General features: G+C 40.1%; 1 protein-coding gene across 7 annotated transcripts in view; it reads left to right on the forward strand.

Moving 5' to 3' along the window:
• myo9aa (myosin IXAa) overlaps positions 1-14807 on the forward strand; it is a 103485-nt gene that overhangs the window by 67326 nt on the left and 21352 nt on the right. For 5 of the 7 annotated variants that reach the window (XM_037979797.1, XM_037979800.1, XM_037979796.1 and 2 more), the window contains 8 exons: positions 1409-1530; positions 2799-2940; positions 4757-4952; positions 6234-6353; positions 7132-7182; positions 9254-9329; positions 13224-13364; positions 14663-14702. In XM_037979797.1, the coding sequence (XP_037835725.1) occupies positions 1409-1530; positions 2799-2940; positions 4757-4952; positions 6234-6353; positions 7132-7182; positions 9254-9329; positions 13224-13364; positions 14663-14702 (888 nt within the window). The remainder of the gene's footprint in view (positions 1-1408; positions 1531-2798; positions 2941-4756; positions 4953-6233; positions 6354-7131; positions 7183-9253; positions 9330-13223; positions 13365-14662; positions 14703-14807) is intronic. The other 2 variants (XM_017414223.3, XM_037979799.1) reach the window with 2 other exon arrangements.

The raw sequence follows: 14807 nt of genomic DNA on the forward strand, positions 1-14807 counted from the left end.
GTTGGAAAGAGTCAAAGGATGAGGACCACCTGACTATGTGGTTCAAAGCTTTGCTGATGTGTTTTATTTTTTTTATATAAAATATCTTCTAGCTGCTTCTTTTGTAGCTGTTTGCAGTTGATTTTAAAACAAACTCAGAGAAGGTTTTGGGTTTAATGCATCTAATCGCAACAGATGCTGACAATTAACAAAAATATTCTCTTTACTTTCTTTACTTTCCTTCGCAATTTTCTGTTGCGGTTATCCTCTAATTATGCAATCCTTCATTCATAATCTCACACATACATGCTAATAAAAAAAAGCATTTATTGATACAGAAAATCCACCCCTTTTTGCATTACTGTACAATAAAACACTTCAATTATTACAATCTGTGGAAACGGCGCCACAGGCAGGTTTTTCATGTTTTTGAGACACTCGTTTTTTGTTTTTTTGTTTGTTTTAATAAAAACGAGAGTGAATCATGATGAAGAGGAATATGACCTGATCTGATGGAGAATGGGTGGACTCTGTGTCCTGCTCAGTGTTCGATCAGGCCGAGCTGCTCCTCCACAAACAGCTCAGTGATTACAGGAATCTGAGTCAGCTCCCTTCGGACTCACAAACTGAATAATAGACTTTATATAAGTCCCTAAATTGCATCAAACCTCACTGCATATGTGTTCACTTAAGTTCCTCATGTCTTTGCCTTTTAACCATCGACTGCTGAGAGGTTTCGGCTTGAAATGCGTCTGTGCGCATAAAGAGCGACACTGTTACTGTCCTCTGTAATAAAAGTTTATAGAACTGGATCAAACACTGTGTTTCAGAGCACTAATGAAGTCGGCAAAGTCAGTTTTACGGAGACGGCTTTGTAAAAACTCGTCCGTTGGACTTTTAATAAACTTGCACACTTTTTTTTTTTTTTGTCCACCAGCAAAAACCGATGCGGCGTTAAAGAAAGTCAGCTTTTCTCTCTGAGCATTCTGCCCGATGAACTTAGCGTTTCTACACACGAACCACGTCCGTTAACTTGATTTAATTTCAGCTCTTTGACTTGAGGCTAACACCAGGAGAAGCCAGAGAAACTGAGATTCCAGTGCTTTTTTTATTAAACCCCAGCTGGATTAGGGTCCTTTATTGGTTAAATCTCTTTCCCAGGAAGGCAGGAAAATAACATGAATGATGATAAATGCTCCGAATGCTTCTGTCATTATTAAAACAGGAAGAGTTCAGGCAAAGTCTGCAGACATCAAAGAATGCCAAGAACCTTGTTGCTTTGATTGTTCAAGTTTAAATGTAATTTTTTTATGGTATGTTAAGAAATAATATCGCTATGAGTGGTTAAAGATTTCATCTTTGATGCCACGTCCACTGGAGGTCTTCAGAGCTACACCCTGAGCTCGGGTTTTGTCATGTGACCCTGCAGGAGGAGTACAGGGCGGAGGGCATCAGCTGGCGAAACATCGATTACATCGACAACACGGGCTGCATCAACCTGATCAGCAAGAAGCCCACAGCACTGTTCCACCTGCTGGATGAAGAATGCAAGTGAGTCTTCAAGTCTTCAGCTTGTCTGGTTCAGTTCTTCAGAAGCTCTTCCTTTTTTTTAATTGTCCTGAGAAATGATTTATCCAGAGCTTTGGGTTGAAGCAAAACTGCAACTGCAGAGTCCTTGGATGGATTCAGTTTTTATACCCTCAGCTATTGTGGAAAAAAAAGACTAAAACCAAATACTGAGTGGTGTAAACGGTCAGCTGCAGCAGTGATGTCTCCAAAGAGTCCCTTCTCTGCATTTCTTTTAATCTTAGAGCTGAATAAAGTTGCTGTAAGAAGTCTAAGAGGGGCTGATTGTTGTTTTTTTGCCGCTGTAATGCTGCATAAAAGGACTCATGACTATCCCACATCTAAAGACAATGTTAGACATGGACCGATTAAAAGGAGGAATGTATTTATTTGTTTTTCCACTAATGTGTCTGTCGGACTCTTGTTTGTTGACCACTATAGTCTAGAACTTCAGGAAAATGGAGCCTATGTCCTTTTCCCCCCCCCTCTTTCTAAAAATTATAAACCAGTTTTCTTCGTTTCCAGTTTCATTGTATTTATTCTGATTAGAAGTAGTAAAGTCCACGAATCAGCAACCATTTTAGTAACTATTTCCTTCCCTCTGTTTTGTCATTTGGGCTCCGGAACAAGTTTCCTTCCACGTGGAAAAGCTGTAAAACCCTGACGCTTTAGCTGTGCTGTTTTCGTAGCTCAGGTTTCACTCTGGTCCAGAAACCCTGCTGTCTCATTCTTCCTCAGTCCATATCCTGTGAGCTGTTGATTTATTTATTTATATTTTTCTTTGTAGCCTCACTGGCTGTTGCTAATAATGGACCAGAGAGAAATTTGAGCTGAAATCATCTCTGAAGAAGAGATATTGTGGATCCAATAACCCAACAGTTTTTTTTTTTTGTGCCCTCTGTGTTTGGAAAATAACTGGGAGTTAAATATCTCTCTGCAAAAATCAAAATAACACAAAGCCAAGCCTAGGTAAAGGAGCTTTAGTAGTTTAATTCATTGGCATAAATGATAAAATGCCAAGATTTGTTTCAGATCAGAACGTGTTTATTTTCAGCTGTCCACCATCAATTCTTCTGAATTTGGACTAAAATGGAGAGTTTTGGGGAGGGGAAAAAAGCCTTTATTTGTTAATTCTTTTCAGAAATCCATTTTCAGTGAGATTATTGTTGCATCATTTTTCCCCTCTCTTTTTTCTGTGTGTTAAAGACAGTCTGTTGTTCCTTAAAGCATCTCCCCTCTGTTCCTATGTCCAGTTTCCCTCAAGCCACCAATCAGACTTTACTGGATAAATTCAAGCGGCAGCATGAAGGGAACAGCTACATCGAGTTCCCCGCCGTCATGGAGCCCGCCTTCATCATCCGACACTACGCCGGCAAAGTCAAGTACGGCGTCAAGGTCAGTTTTACTGTTCAGAGAGACCTCAAAGGGGCGTGCTGCCATCCTCTGCTTCAGCTTTCCATGTAGGAGGTAAAATGTTGAATCTTTTACCTCTGCCAAGGAGCGTATGTTGTTGGTAGCATTTGTTTGTCTGTGTGCTGGATGACTCGAAAAGTTATGAACGGATTTTCAGGAAATTTTCAGGAAACATCAAACATGGTACAAGGAACAAATAGTTTTGTAGGGATTTTATCACAATCTTGTTCTCATGAACCTTGGTAAGAGACTCATAAATGAATCATTGGCAGTGGTTCTCAGCTATAAATTTGGTGAATAGATACTCGTGTTAATCAAAACTTTAAAAACAATAACAAAAAATGTGAGGATAATTTAAATGGAGGTGGGTTAACATCTCTCTGGGCTGCGACTAGTTGGGGGTCTCCAAAGTGTCTTGAAACGTTCTCAGTTTCCTCACTTTAGCTGCAGAGGCTCACAGTCTCGTTCCATGGATTCTGAACATGTTCAAGAAGTTTGTTCGGCACGTTTTCTCTTGTACTCGTCATAGAGTGGTTACAGGTGTCTCCAACACGTCTCAACAGCGCAAAAGCTGTATTTTGTCACCTGCACAGCAGCTCTCCTCTGACTCAAAACATGTCCAAGTCTAAATAACGCACCAATATATTTTTTATTATTATTAAAATCTGGTCCAAATCTGCCTATGTACATTTCAAAAGCATACTCCAGTAGATTAAATCATAAATGTGTGTATGATGTAGGTGGAGATGGGCAATAAAATAATGCGCACACCTCAAATAGTACAGTTTTGCAAGTTGTGCACAGAAAAATAAACAGCGATTTTCAACGATTTGCTCAAAATGTGGCTATGTGGCTTGGTCACAAACACCCAAAGTTCAGTCAGGCAGCAACTGAAAATCTGCCCATTTTCTCCCAATTTTGAGTCACCAGCTAGTCTCCACCAGTTGCAGCCCAGTGGGATACAACCCTGTCTAAGAACCTAGTGCCAAGTATTAAAAACAATGAATGAAAAGGGAAAAACTTTTAAAGACACGTTAAACAATTAGGACTTATAAAAAGAACCGTTGGCAAATATTTTAGTCCTTGACACCAGTTTGTCTTTCCTAATAAATTGAGACAAACTGTTGTGAATGACAGGATCCAAAAAAAGAACAAGGACTATTATATTCAGATCCTTTCAGCTCAGTTTTCTGGCTTACAGCCAAACAAGCATTACTAAGCAAAATGTATATAAAACACAATAAAGTTTGTTAAATGTCTTCTTAAATATGTCACATACAAGCAACAAAGGCACATATTTGATGGTCAGACGTGCAGTAAATCACTCTGTCTCCTCTCTGTTGCAAAGCGCCAGATTCACACACACCACGCTGCCCTTTCTCTGGTCCTTTTTGTGCTGCGGAAATGGGGATTTAAGGTCTCACAGGAATTATGGAGGCATTTTAATCCCTTTTTAATAATAATCACTCTGGTTAAGAAATATCTTTATTTGTAGTCATCAAATGAAGGTCTTAATCTTGGTGAAATTTAGCTTATTTCTGATGAAATGTTAAGCTACCAAAAAGCAACACTAACAGCTTAAGTCTTCAGAGTTAATAAATACATTTTTAAAATATATAAATAAAGAGTGCAGTAGCTCCCAGTTTAAGCCACGTTATAGTTTAGCCTCCATGTTAAATGTTAATAATTGGACTGGATGTTATTTCTATCAGCTCTAGGTTAATGCTGTGGAATTAAACGCAGCTTGTTTTTATGTTCAGTAAAACTCGTTTTATAGCTTTTTATTTAACACACACAGGATTTTAGGGAAAAGAACACGGACCACATGCGTCCGGACATCGTAGCCCTGCTGAAAAGCAGCAAGAACGCCTTTATCTGCGGCCTGATTGGCATCGACCCGTCAGCCACGTTCCGCTGGGCGGTACTCCGAGCCTACTTCAGGGCCCTGGTGGCTTTTAGAGAGGCCGGGAAGAGACACACGCCCAAGAAGACTGGTGAGAAAACACATGTACAGAAACTCCGCCGACACGGGCATCGCACATTAGGGAACAGGCAGAGTGGGCTCTGCGGACAGAGAGTTTTCTAGTAAGAGAACGCTTGCACAAATATAAAGCATGTGGCGGTAATAAATGTCGAGAAGCTTTGTTTTGTATAAAGACAAGTGAAAGTTTATTTCGTACAAAGGGTTTTTTTTTTAGTCATAGATAGAATGTAGATGTTTTTTCGAATGATAAAATGGATGTTTTGGGGGTTTCATGTTGTATCATGACAGTAAAGAAAGAGAAAAGTAAGACCAGCTTTTCTGACAGGCATGCAGAGAGGAATAGCTGTTTGGTTATTTGTCTTTAATGCATGCAGTTTTATCAGCTCTCTGCAGATTAAAGGTGTTTGTTACCTGAAATAGCTCACAATCATAAACAGAAACCAAACGTTTTTAATCGTTTTTCCTGACACGTATTGTACTTACTGCTCTAATGCCATAAAGTTCTGGTTTGAGGGTCTTTTTTAGCTCCTATAGTCATCATGTAGAGCATTTCTGCACAATGCCAAGTATTTACCGTAGCTCTCCCTCCTTCTCCGTTAGCCTTGTGTTTCTTTGAATGCACTCTTTCCTTTTTAGAATTCGCCTTTAGATGTAGATCTCCTTTTGAGCCAAAGATATGAGCATCGGATGATCTTTCATCTTTGAAATCAGCTCTGCACCCTCTCGAAGCTTTCCTACTCTGTATTTGTAGAACAGACAGGTTTTTCTTTAGAAGTCTTTGCTCTTTTTGTTTTCAGATATCTTTTTGACTGCTTTTAACTGAACTCTAAAGATATCCGTGTCTCCCGAGGGCGTCTGTTCAGTGTCTTCAGAAACTTTTCTGCAAAAAGCACTGTTGTGGTTTTTCGACTTGCCTGGATTGTTATGACTATTATTCTAGAATATACTTCCTTTTTTATTTTTTCCTTGCCTGCCATTGTTTTCCTTGAGAAAACATGCCGAGAGGCTTCGGTTTGCAGAAAATCTTCTAGAAGACAATAAAATGGCACACAGCCTTCCAGAGACAAACTTCCTTGTGTTGTTTTGAATCTTAATCATCTTCTCTCCAGCAGTCTTATACAGGTATCTCTTTAGTAGAAAAAAAAACTGCATTTCCTGACCTTTTACTTCTTTGCTATCTAATCTCTCTTTTCTCTCTCTTTCTCTCCCTTTTCTCCCTTCTCTACCCTTTATTTTTTTTGTGTGTGTGTATTTATCTGTCCTCTCTTTCCTTTTGTTTTGCTTCTCCAAGGGCATGATGACGCTGCTCCCTGTGCAGCATTGAAAAGTGTGGATAGTTTTAGCTTTCTGCAGCACCCTGTGCATCAGAGAAGCTTAGAGATCCTGCAGAGATGCAAAGAGGAGAAGTACAGTAAGGCTGCAAAATGAATAATAACAATAAAAAAAACCCAACAACCTCCTCCTACTTTTATGTTGGATTTGGGGAAACTACAGGGACGAGACTGACCAACGTCATCAACCTTACAGAACAGTAGCCAAAGTCACGTTAAAAGATGATTAACTATGTTTTAAAAGTGTGGTTTGATTGTTCTGATTTGTGATTTGATTTTGCGGCTTCTTTTGTAGACTAGATGCTCGTTGGTCTCTGCTCCCTTCGTCTCCCTCTTCACTTCTCTTGCATGTTTTTCACCAGTGTGTTTCAGCCATTCTGTCACTTGCACGCTGCTGTAAACTGCTTGCTTTAAAAAAAAACAACAACAACCCCAAAACAAAAGAATTGCATGGTTGTAGTGCTGCGACTTCTAAGTTTGGTTGAGGGAAGCAACAACTCTTGGTATCCATTTTCTTTTTTTAGTGTGTGGTTGTGTCAGTTATCCATACCGCTTTGCCTTCACGTGCAGTTTAGCGTATCGGACAGCAAGTGTGAGACTAAAACCTGCCTTTTCTCTGTCACTAATGCAACGTAAACTGGTGATGGTGGTAGAAGACTTGGGGAGGTGTTTGACCGCACCGGGACACAGATGTTTTCGCAGTAATGTCACTAACCTGCTCACAGGCAGCTTTTACATGTGGTGCAGGACATACACACACACACATGCACACAGCCGGCCTCACACACACACAAAGATCACAAGTGTTTCAGTCCACTCAAATGTGTTTGTGTCTTTTTGTTTTGTGCTACCTTGCAGCTCCAGATGGGAGTGAAAGTGTTGTACAAAGTGATGATGAAACTGACCATGGTATAGTGTTAAGCCTGCAGTTTGCTTTCCGAGTAGGCTAACACCGTAGATTTTCTGTGGTTTCTCAGCACCGTGACTGATTGGCTCCAAGTTCAGAGGGAATGCTGATGAAAGCCATTTGCCCCAATCGTAACAAAACAACCCCGATTAAACCCACCTCACTTAGATTTGAACTTGGCTCGGATGACTGAACGTGGAACAGAATGGAGTTTTTAACATTTTTATTTGAAATAACTAATCCGCTATTAATGTCGACAATCCAGTCTAATGTAAGTAACTCATCGTTGTCCATATCTCCGCACTAACAAGCACCTCCCTGTAAACCTCACAGAGCGGTTTGTTTTACAGGTGCATCTCACTAATTTGGAATATCAACGAAAAGTTCATTTATTTCAGTGATTCAAATCAAATTATAGATTCATTTCACACAAAGTGATATATTTCAAGCCTTTTGTTCTCGTTAATTTTGGTGATTTTGGCTTACAACTGAGGAAAACCCAAAATTCAGACTCTCTGAAAATTAGAATATTACATAAGACCATTCAAAAAGGATTTTTATTACAAAAATGTTGGTCTACTGAAAAGTATGTCCTTACAGTATATACAGTTAATACATGGGGGCTCCTTTAGTATGAATTCCTGCATCAGTGCGACGTTCTATGGAGGCCATCAGCCTGTGGATCTGCTGAGGTGTGCTGGAAGCCCAGGTTGCTTTCATAGTGGCCTTCAGCTCGTCTGCATTGTTGGGACTGGTGTCCCTCATCTTCCTCTTGATGAAAAACTGTAGATTTTCTGCGAGTTTTAGTTCAGGTGAGTCTGCTGGACAATTAGGCACATTGATGCCATGATCATTAAGCCAGGTATTGGTACTTTTGGTGCATTTGGCAGGAGCCAATTCCTGCTGTAAAATAAAATTGGTATCTCTACAGAGCTCTAAAATGTTCTGATAGATGTTTGAGCCAGAGACAATATCAGAAGCGTCTTACCAAAGCTAAGGAGGAAAAAATGGCTTTTTTGTTCAGTGGTCAAACACCCTTTTTTCAGATTAAAATACATTTTGCTTTTTATTTGGAAATCAAGGTCCAAGAGTCCAGAGAAAGAGTGAAGAGGTGCATAATCCAAGTTGCTTGAGGTCCAGTGTTTAGCCTCCACAGTCTCTGATGATTTGGGGAGCCATGTCACCTCCTGCTGTTGGTCCTCTGGGTTTTATCAAGTTCAAAGTCAGCGCAGACATCCCAGGGAAAGTAGTATCCATCCATCCATTAATTTTCTTTACCCACTTTTTCCATTCCGGGTTTCAGAGCAGCTGGTGCCTACCTCCAGCAGTCCCTGTGCGTGAGGCGGGGGGCAGCCTGGACAGGTCGCAGGTCCATCACAGGGCTCAGCATCTGCTCACACCGACAGGAGTACCAATACTTGATTTAGTGACCATAGTGTCACTGTGCTTGATTGGCAGCAAACTCTCTGACCTAAACCTCAGAATCTGTGGGGATTTGTCAAGAGGAAGATGAGGGACACCAGTCTCAATAATGCAGATGAGCTAAAGGCCACTATCACAGCAAAAGGAGCACCAACTACGTTTGGAGTGTGTATATTCTACAGTACATGGACATACTTTTCAGTAGGCCAACATTTTTGTTAAAAATGTTTTTTTTTTTTTATTGGTCCTGTGTAATATTCACATTTTCAGAGAAACTGAATTTTGGGTTTTTATCAGCTACAAGCCATAATCATCAAATTATCAGTAATTGCATGAAATGTATCACTCTGTGTGTAATAAATCTATACAATAAGTTTCACTTTTTGAATTAAATTACTGAAGTAAATAAACTTTTTGATGATATGACATGAGATGCACCTGTAAGTCATCTGCAGTATGTTTTTATTTTCAATAAAAAGGCACAAAACACTCACAGCAATAACACTAGAGTGGAGTTGGTGTCAGAGGTGTGTTATTTGTTTCATAAATGTTGCGTGACTGTTTGTCTTGTCTTTTTTTCTGTGTATTTGTATGTTAGATTTTACCGTGTATTTGTGCGTTCTCTGACTTGACCTGTTTGTCCGTGATCAGGTATGACCAGAAGGAGTCCCCGCACACCTTTGTCGGACATTCAGGGAAGCAACACCCTCATCGAGACATCACCGCGGTAAGTGTGCTTTTTGTCAACGGGGAGTTTTCACTCGCAGATCGCAAGCTGTAGACTTCAATTTTACCACTCTGTTTTACTGCCAGCTAAATTTAAAAATATCTTATGGTGGACTCTATTTATTTTACTGAAATCAGTGGACGTACATCTACAACTGGTCAACTTTTGGAGTAAACCCAATTCAAGGAGGCCACTACAGCCACCTGGTGTTTTGTACTTCAGCCTGAGATAAAATGAGACCAGTACTTTTTGTACTGGTCTCATTTTTTGGTTCCTTTTCAGTGCTAGTCGTCCCCCATTGCACAATGAAGAGGGTACTTGTAAATACCCTCTGTCCCTCCGTGAGCTGCATAACTTGAAAACTAAGTGACTAACCAACTTCCATATTGGTATGTGGACCCGTCTGGACATAAGTAAAGTCGCTATTGAAAATTGGTCTGCCATGTCAAAATCCAAGATGGCCACTGCTACCATTGGCCAACCTCTGGTTCCGGCATTGCACCTTAGTGGTGGATAAAAACCTCTCCAGGATGCGTCACTCTGCGCTGCCTTGGACAGCTAATTATCACTACAATAAGGTAAATATATTCTACCTCCAAGTCTTTATCAACAAAGGTGTAAAGTTTCAGTTGATTCAAAACACATGCAAACATGCCCGTGCAGCTGAACACCATCAGACACCGCGGGAGCGCACGCAGCCTGTTTGAGAGTCTCTGTTGATGCTTTAGTTCTTTAGTTCTACTTGGATAATAATTGTGAAGTGAACCCTTAATTCTAGAAGGTGCTCTGGAAGATCCTGTGTCCCTCATAGAATCATCATGATCTTGATATCTCTGGGCATTGACCAGACATCTGCTGTATATATATAAAAAAAAAAAATCAGTGATGACGGTGCAGAGTCCTCATGACTCCACTGTGACCACGGTCCATCACTTCCTCTGATTAGCTGTGGACTCTAAGGTTAGCAGCAGCAACTATGACTTTCAGAGCAGAGAGGTTCCAATAAGCCTGCTGTTGTTACTCAGGAGCACAGTGTGGGGTTGGTTTGAGGGGAAAAAAAAGATCCTCCTTTACGTAATGTGGGACCTTTGGCCTCCTTCTGTCTCCCTCTCCACACACTCATTGTCTACATTCTCAGAGAGCACTAAACCCTGTCCAGCTGCTTCCTCCGTGATGTAGAGTCAGAGCTATGCATCGGAGAGGATCGTCCGGGGAGAGATAAATATTCGGTCCCCGCAGGGTGCTTGTCAGCTGAGCAGAACCGCAGACAGTGCAGTACTTTATGGGACTCTCAGTGAGACTACGGAGATAAACAGTCAGTACAAAAGGCGTATTGTAATGTCACCGTACACTGAGATCGATGATCAACAGGGGAACATTCTCCTCTGTATGGTAGGCCAGATGCAAACAGATAATTTACAAATACTGGAGATTTTGGCACAAGATTCAGTGTTTGATTTGGGCACAGACCATAAACTTTAAAACACTTCTTCCAAGACAACGAAGTGTAAACCCAAGTAAGTTTAGAAATCGAAGAAACTTGGACTTGTCGCTCACTGGATATTTGTGGGTCTTCTGCAGTAATTCATAAACTGAAATGTAAATCTGGCTTGTGGCGCAAAACGTATGTAATTGTTCTGCTCCTCTGGGACTGTAGAGTATAAAAATGGATAAGGGAGTGGCATCGACTCATTACTTTTGTAATTATTCGCACAATGTTGTACATGCTGAACCCATGTTTTACAGATTTTACTAAAAAATATACAGTATATATGGCGAATGAAGTTTAAGCTTTCTGGTTTAATGTGTTGGGGCATAAAATATAATTACATGTGTTTTACTCAACTGGGCAACAGGAAGAAATGGGTGGTTTAGCTTAATGCTAACATTAGCATGCTAATGTTAGCATTAGTTTATTTTCCCATAAACAAGGTCTCACTGATGCTTAAAAGGATGTTATTTACTAACCAAACCAAAGGAGTTGGTACAGTTTTACCTTCATTTATGATGTTAAGACCCCGTCCACATGGGAACACTGTTTTGGGGGGGAATACATAAATTTATTAAATTGTTTCAGCCCTGCGTCTACATGGAAACAGTGTTTTAGGAGCCCACTGTTTCAGAAGGAGAAAATCTTGAAACTCCGCCTTGGAGTTTTCTTGTGGACAGCCAAAATTTCAGCAACCTTTTCAAAATTAAAATGTCACAGACCCACGTCCAGTTTAATGTGACACAAACACGACCCACTTTGTCATCGGTCCACAGAAAAGACTCTGTTTTTTTATTTGACATCCTCGACTTTGTCTTCTTGTTGTTTACAGCTTGAACCCTCATCTGTATAACATATACCCTCTGTGGTTCCTACCCAACATAAAGGCATTACGTTTTCATGTATTTAGTGTATTTTTGTGGCAGCATTACGGCGCCACACACAGGCCTGGCATGGTGACTGCAGAGTTTTGGGTTGGTGTCTGTGTTTCTGTGTTGATGAAAACATTTCTAGAAACTTTGCCGCGTTAACAAGGATATTTTAAAAAATGACAAATAAATAAGGTGTTTTATAGAAAACAATGTTTCGTTGCAGTCAAGGCCTAAGTTAGTGGAAAACCACAGAATACAGTTTATTTCAGAAACTGTTACGATATGAAATGGCTACGTTTGAACTGAGCTACTGCAGCTTTATGTCTGGACTGGATTTTATGAAAACACCTCCACGCGCTGCTGTCCGATCTCATTTCCTCCTCAGAAATGATTCAGACACCTTCTAATAACACAGTATGAGCTACCAAACTCAAGACACTGCTGCTGTGTAACAGTTAATGTGTGTGTGTGTGTGTGTGTGTGGCCCGTTCTGCTGAAGGAATTCTTGTAAATCTACAAAGGGCGATAATGGAAACAAAATAAACTGTTCCACTGTGTCAGAACATTTTATTAAATTGCTACTTTCATAGTCTTTTATCTCTAACTTTTATTTGGTACAGTGGAGGTTTTTACTTCTCCTGCCATGCCATCTGGGCTGCAGAAGAGTTGTGTCTGGTTCAAACCATGTTCAGACCACTTGTGTTTGTGTTTGTGTTGTGGGCGCGTGGTTTGGTTTTACCTTCAGGCCTGAGGTTTTCAAGCCTCTCGGTGTATGAAATCTGTTCAACGTCATTTTCACTCTTTATATTGGACAAAAAGTGGAAAATGCTGCTGCTGGAGACGTTGATCTTAAGAAAAAAAAGATGACTGTCACATATATAAATATACAAGGCTCTGTAGTGCAGTTTGGAAATATACATGCAGTTTGTTTTAAAGAAACTATAAACTGAGATCCATGCAACATGACAAAGCTACACTCTAACACAGCTTAAAGATCTGAGCTGATATAAGAAATGTGTTTTGCCTGAGACAAAATGAATGTCTAATCAGATCATACACTTAGTTTTATAATATTGTGGATTCCAGTAAAATTCTGCAGTTGATTATTTTAAGAGTTTAATTAATCTGTTAACCTTGACTGAATGGTTAAAGTTATGACTGAAAACAAAAATGAAATGTGTCTGTATGACATCCTGGGAAGGAATCAGATCGCAGCTAATTAAATGGCTTCAACCATGTAGATATTTGTAGCAGTGATCAGCTAACAGCTGACCAACTCATCAGAGCCTTGAAGCAAAACAATCAGCGCCTTCTGTTGACTATTTAAGACTGGAGCTGTTTCCAGCAGAACATTTCTTATTAATGATCATTTTATGGTGATAAGATGGTGTCAGAACCTCATGTTGTTGTTCTAAGTGAACAGGCAGCTTCGTGATTTTCTAACTGGGGCTGGACTGAAGGTTTCCGTGGATGTAGGCAATATCTGAATCCAGTCACTTGTACTGATTCTCTCCTCGTGTGTTTTGTCTGCAGGAGTTCTCCGGGCGTCGGCTGGAACAGGCGTGCTGGTCGACAGGGCCGCTTGTCGTCCGGCGGCTCCAACACAGAAGAAGACGGCATCTTTGTTAACTCCACCAGCAGCAAGCTCCTGGAGAGAGCCCACGATATCCTGATGTCAGTGACAAGTCAAAGTGGTTTTACTGCTTTCCTTCTGTTTGTTGCATCGAATCAGCTTCACCGTCATTTAAATATACTGATAAAGTTTAAGACTCTGACGCTGCTGCTTTCTCCCAGGATGCTCTTGTAAGAGGAGAGTTAGCATTTTAACGTTAAAACGAAGAGGAGATAAAAGGAGCCGAAAGGAAGCTAAAACCAACAGAGCAAAACCATATCTGAAAAAGAAAATTGGCGAAACCGCAGCTAAAAGCTGAAATAAACTAAACAGTAGGTAAATGCTAAAACTTGGACAACTGTAGACAAAAGCTCAAAAAGGCAAAACAGTAGCAAAAAGCTAAAGTTAGCAAAACCTTAGCTACATCTAAAATGACTGCACTGTAGATGAAAACTAAAACGAACAAATCATATCTAAAAAATAAAATTGGCAAAACCGTAGCTAAAAGCTGCAATAAGCTGAACAGCAGGTAAAAGCTAAAATTAGCAAATCTGTCGTTAAAAGCTGAAATAAACTAAACGATGGGTAATGTTAAAACCAGTAGCAAAAAAGCTAGAATGAGCAAAACTGTATCTAAAAACTCAAATTAGCAAAACCGTAGCTACAGCCTAAAGTTGGCAAAACTGTGGCTAAATTCTGAAATTTGCAGAATTCTTGGTAAATTAAAAAAAAATTAGCAAAATAATAGCTAAAAGCTAAAATTAGCAAGAAGCAAAAAGGAGGTTAAGAAGACAAAAATGAAGCATTCTGAAGTAAGACTCAAAGAGAACATGATTTATTTGTCAAGTAAATACTTTGAAGAAGTATAAAAGTTACAAAACCTAAAAGCCGTAGCTCTCTCTTCTAGATAGAGCCAAACATTTTGATGCATGAATGGCTAAAATAGCACAAAGTTGCAACAGAAACTATAAACTTGATGTAAATGCCGTCTCAGAATTAAGCTTGTTTAAAGGAGGGAGAATCCTTTGGTCAGTAATGTGACCAAAGCATTTCTAGGCATCTGGAAACCTGACAGACACAAGTTCAAACATCCTCACTGCTGCAGGCTCCTGCAGGCATCCCAGAATCCCTAGCAGCTCAGTCAGCACTGTGCTGAACCTGACCTCTGACCTCTGCACAGAAGGAGCACAGGAGGGGAGAATTTCCTCTCCAGAGAGGAGAGGAAAGCTCCATCTCACTGTCAGGATTATGACCCCCTCAGGAAGAATTAATTTGATTGATTTGATGCTGCTTGATGTGAAAGAAGTCCCTTTCTACCTGTTGGTTTAAAGAGCTGCTTTGTATTTCTGTTTTTATGCAGGAGGAACAAAAACTACAAATCTAAACCAGTTCTTCCAAAGGTACAGTACTGCCTTACTTCATATTATAGTCACCTGCTGGTGAAAGGCAGGCAGGGATGTTTGTGTGTTCATGTGTCTGTTAGCAAAATATCTCATGAACCACTA

This window comes from Kryptolebias marmoratus, linkage group LG15, assembly GCF_001649575.2.
Source record: "Kryptolebias marmoratus isolate JLee-2015 linkage group LG15, ASM164957v2, whole genome shotgun sequence".
Lineage (NCBI taxonomy): Eukaryota > Metazoa > Chordata > Actinopteri > Cyprinodontiformes > Rivulidae > Kryptolebias > Kryptolebias marmoratus.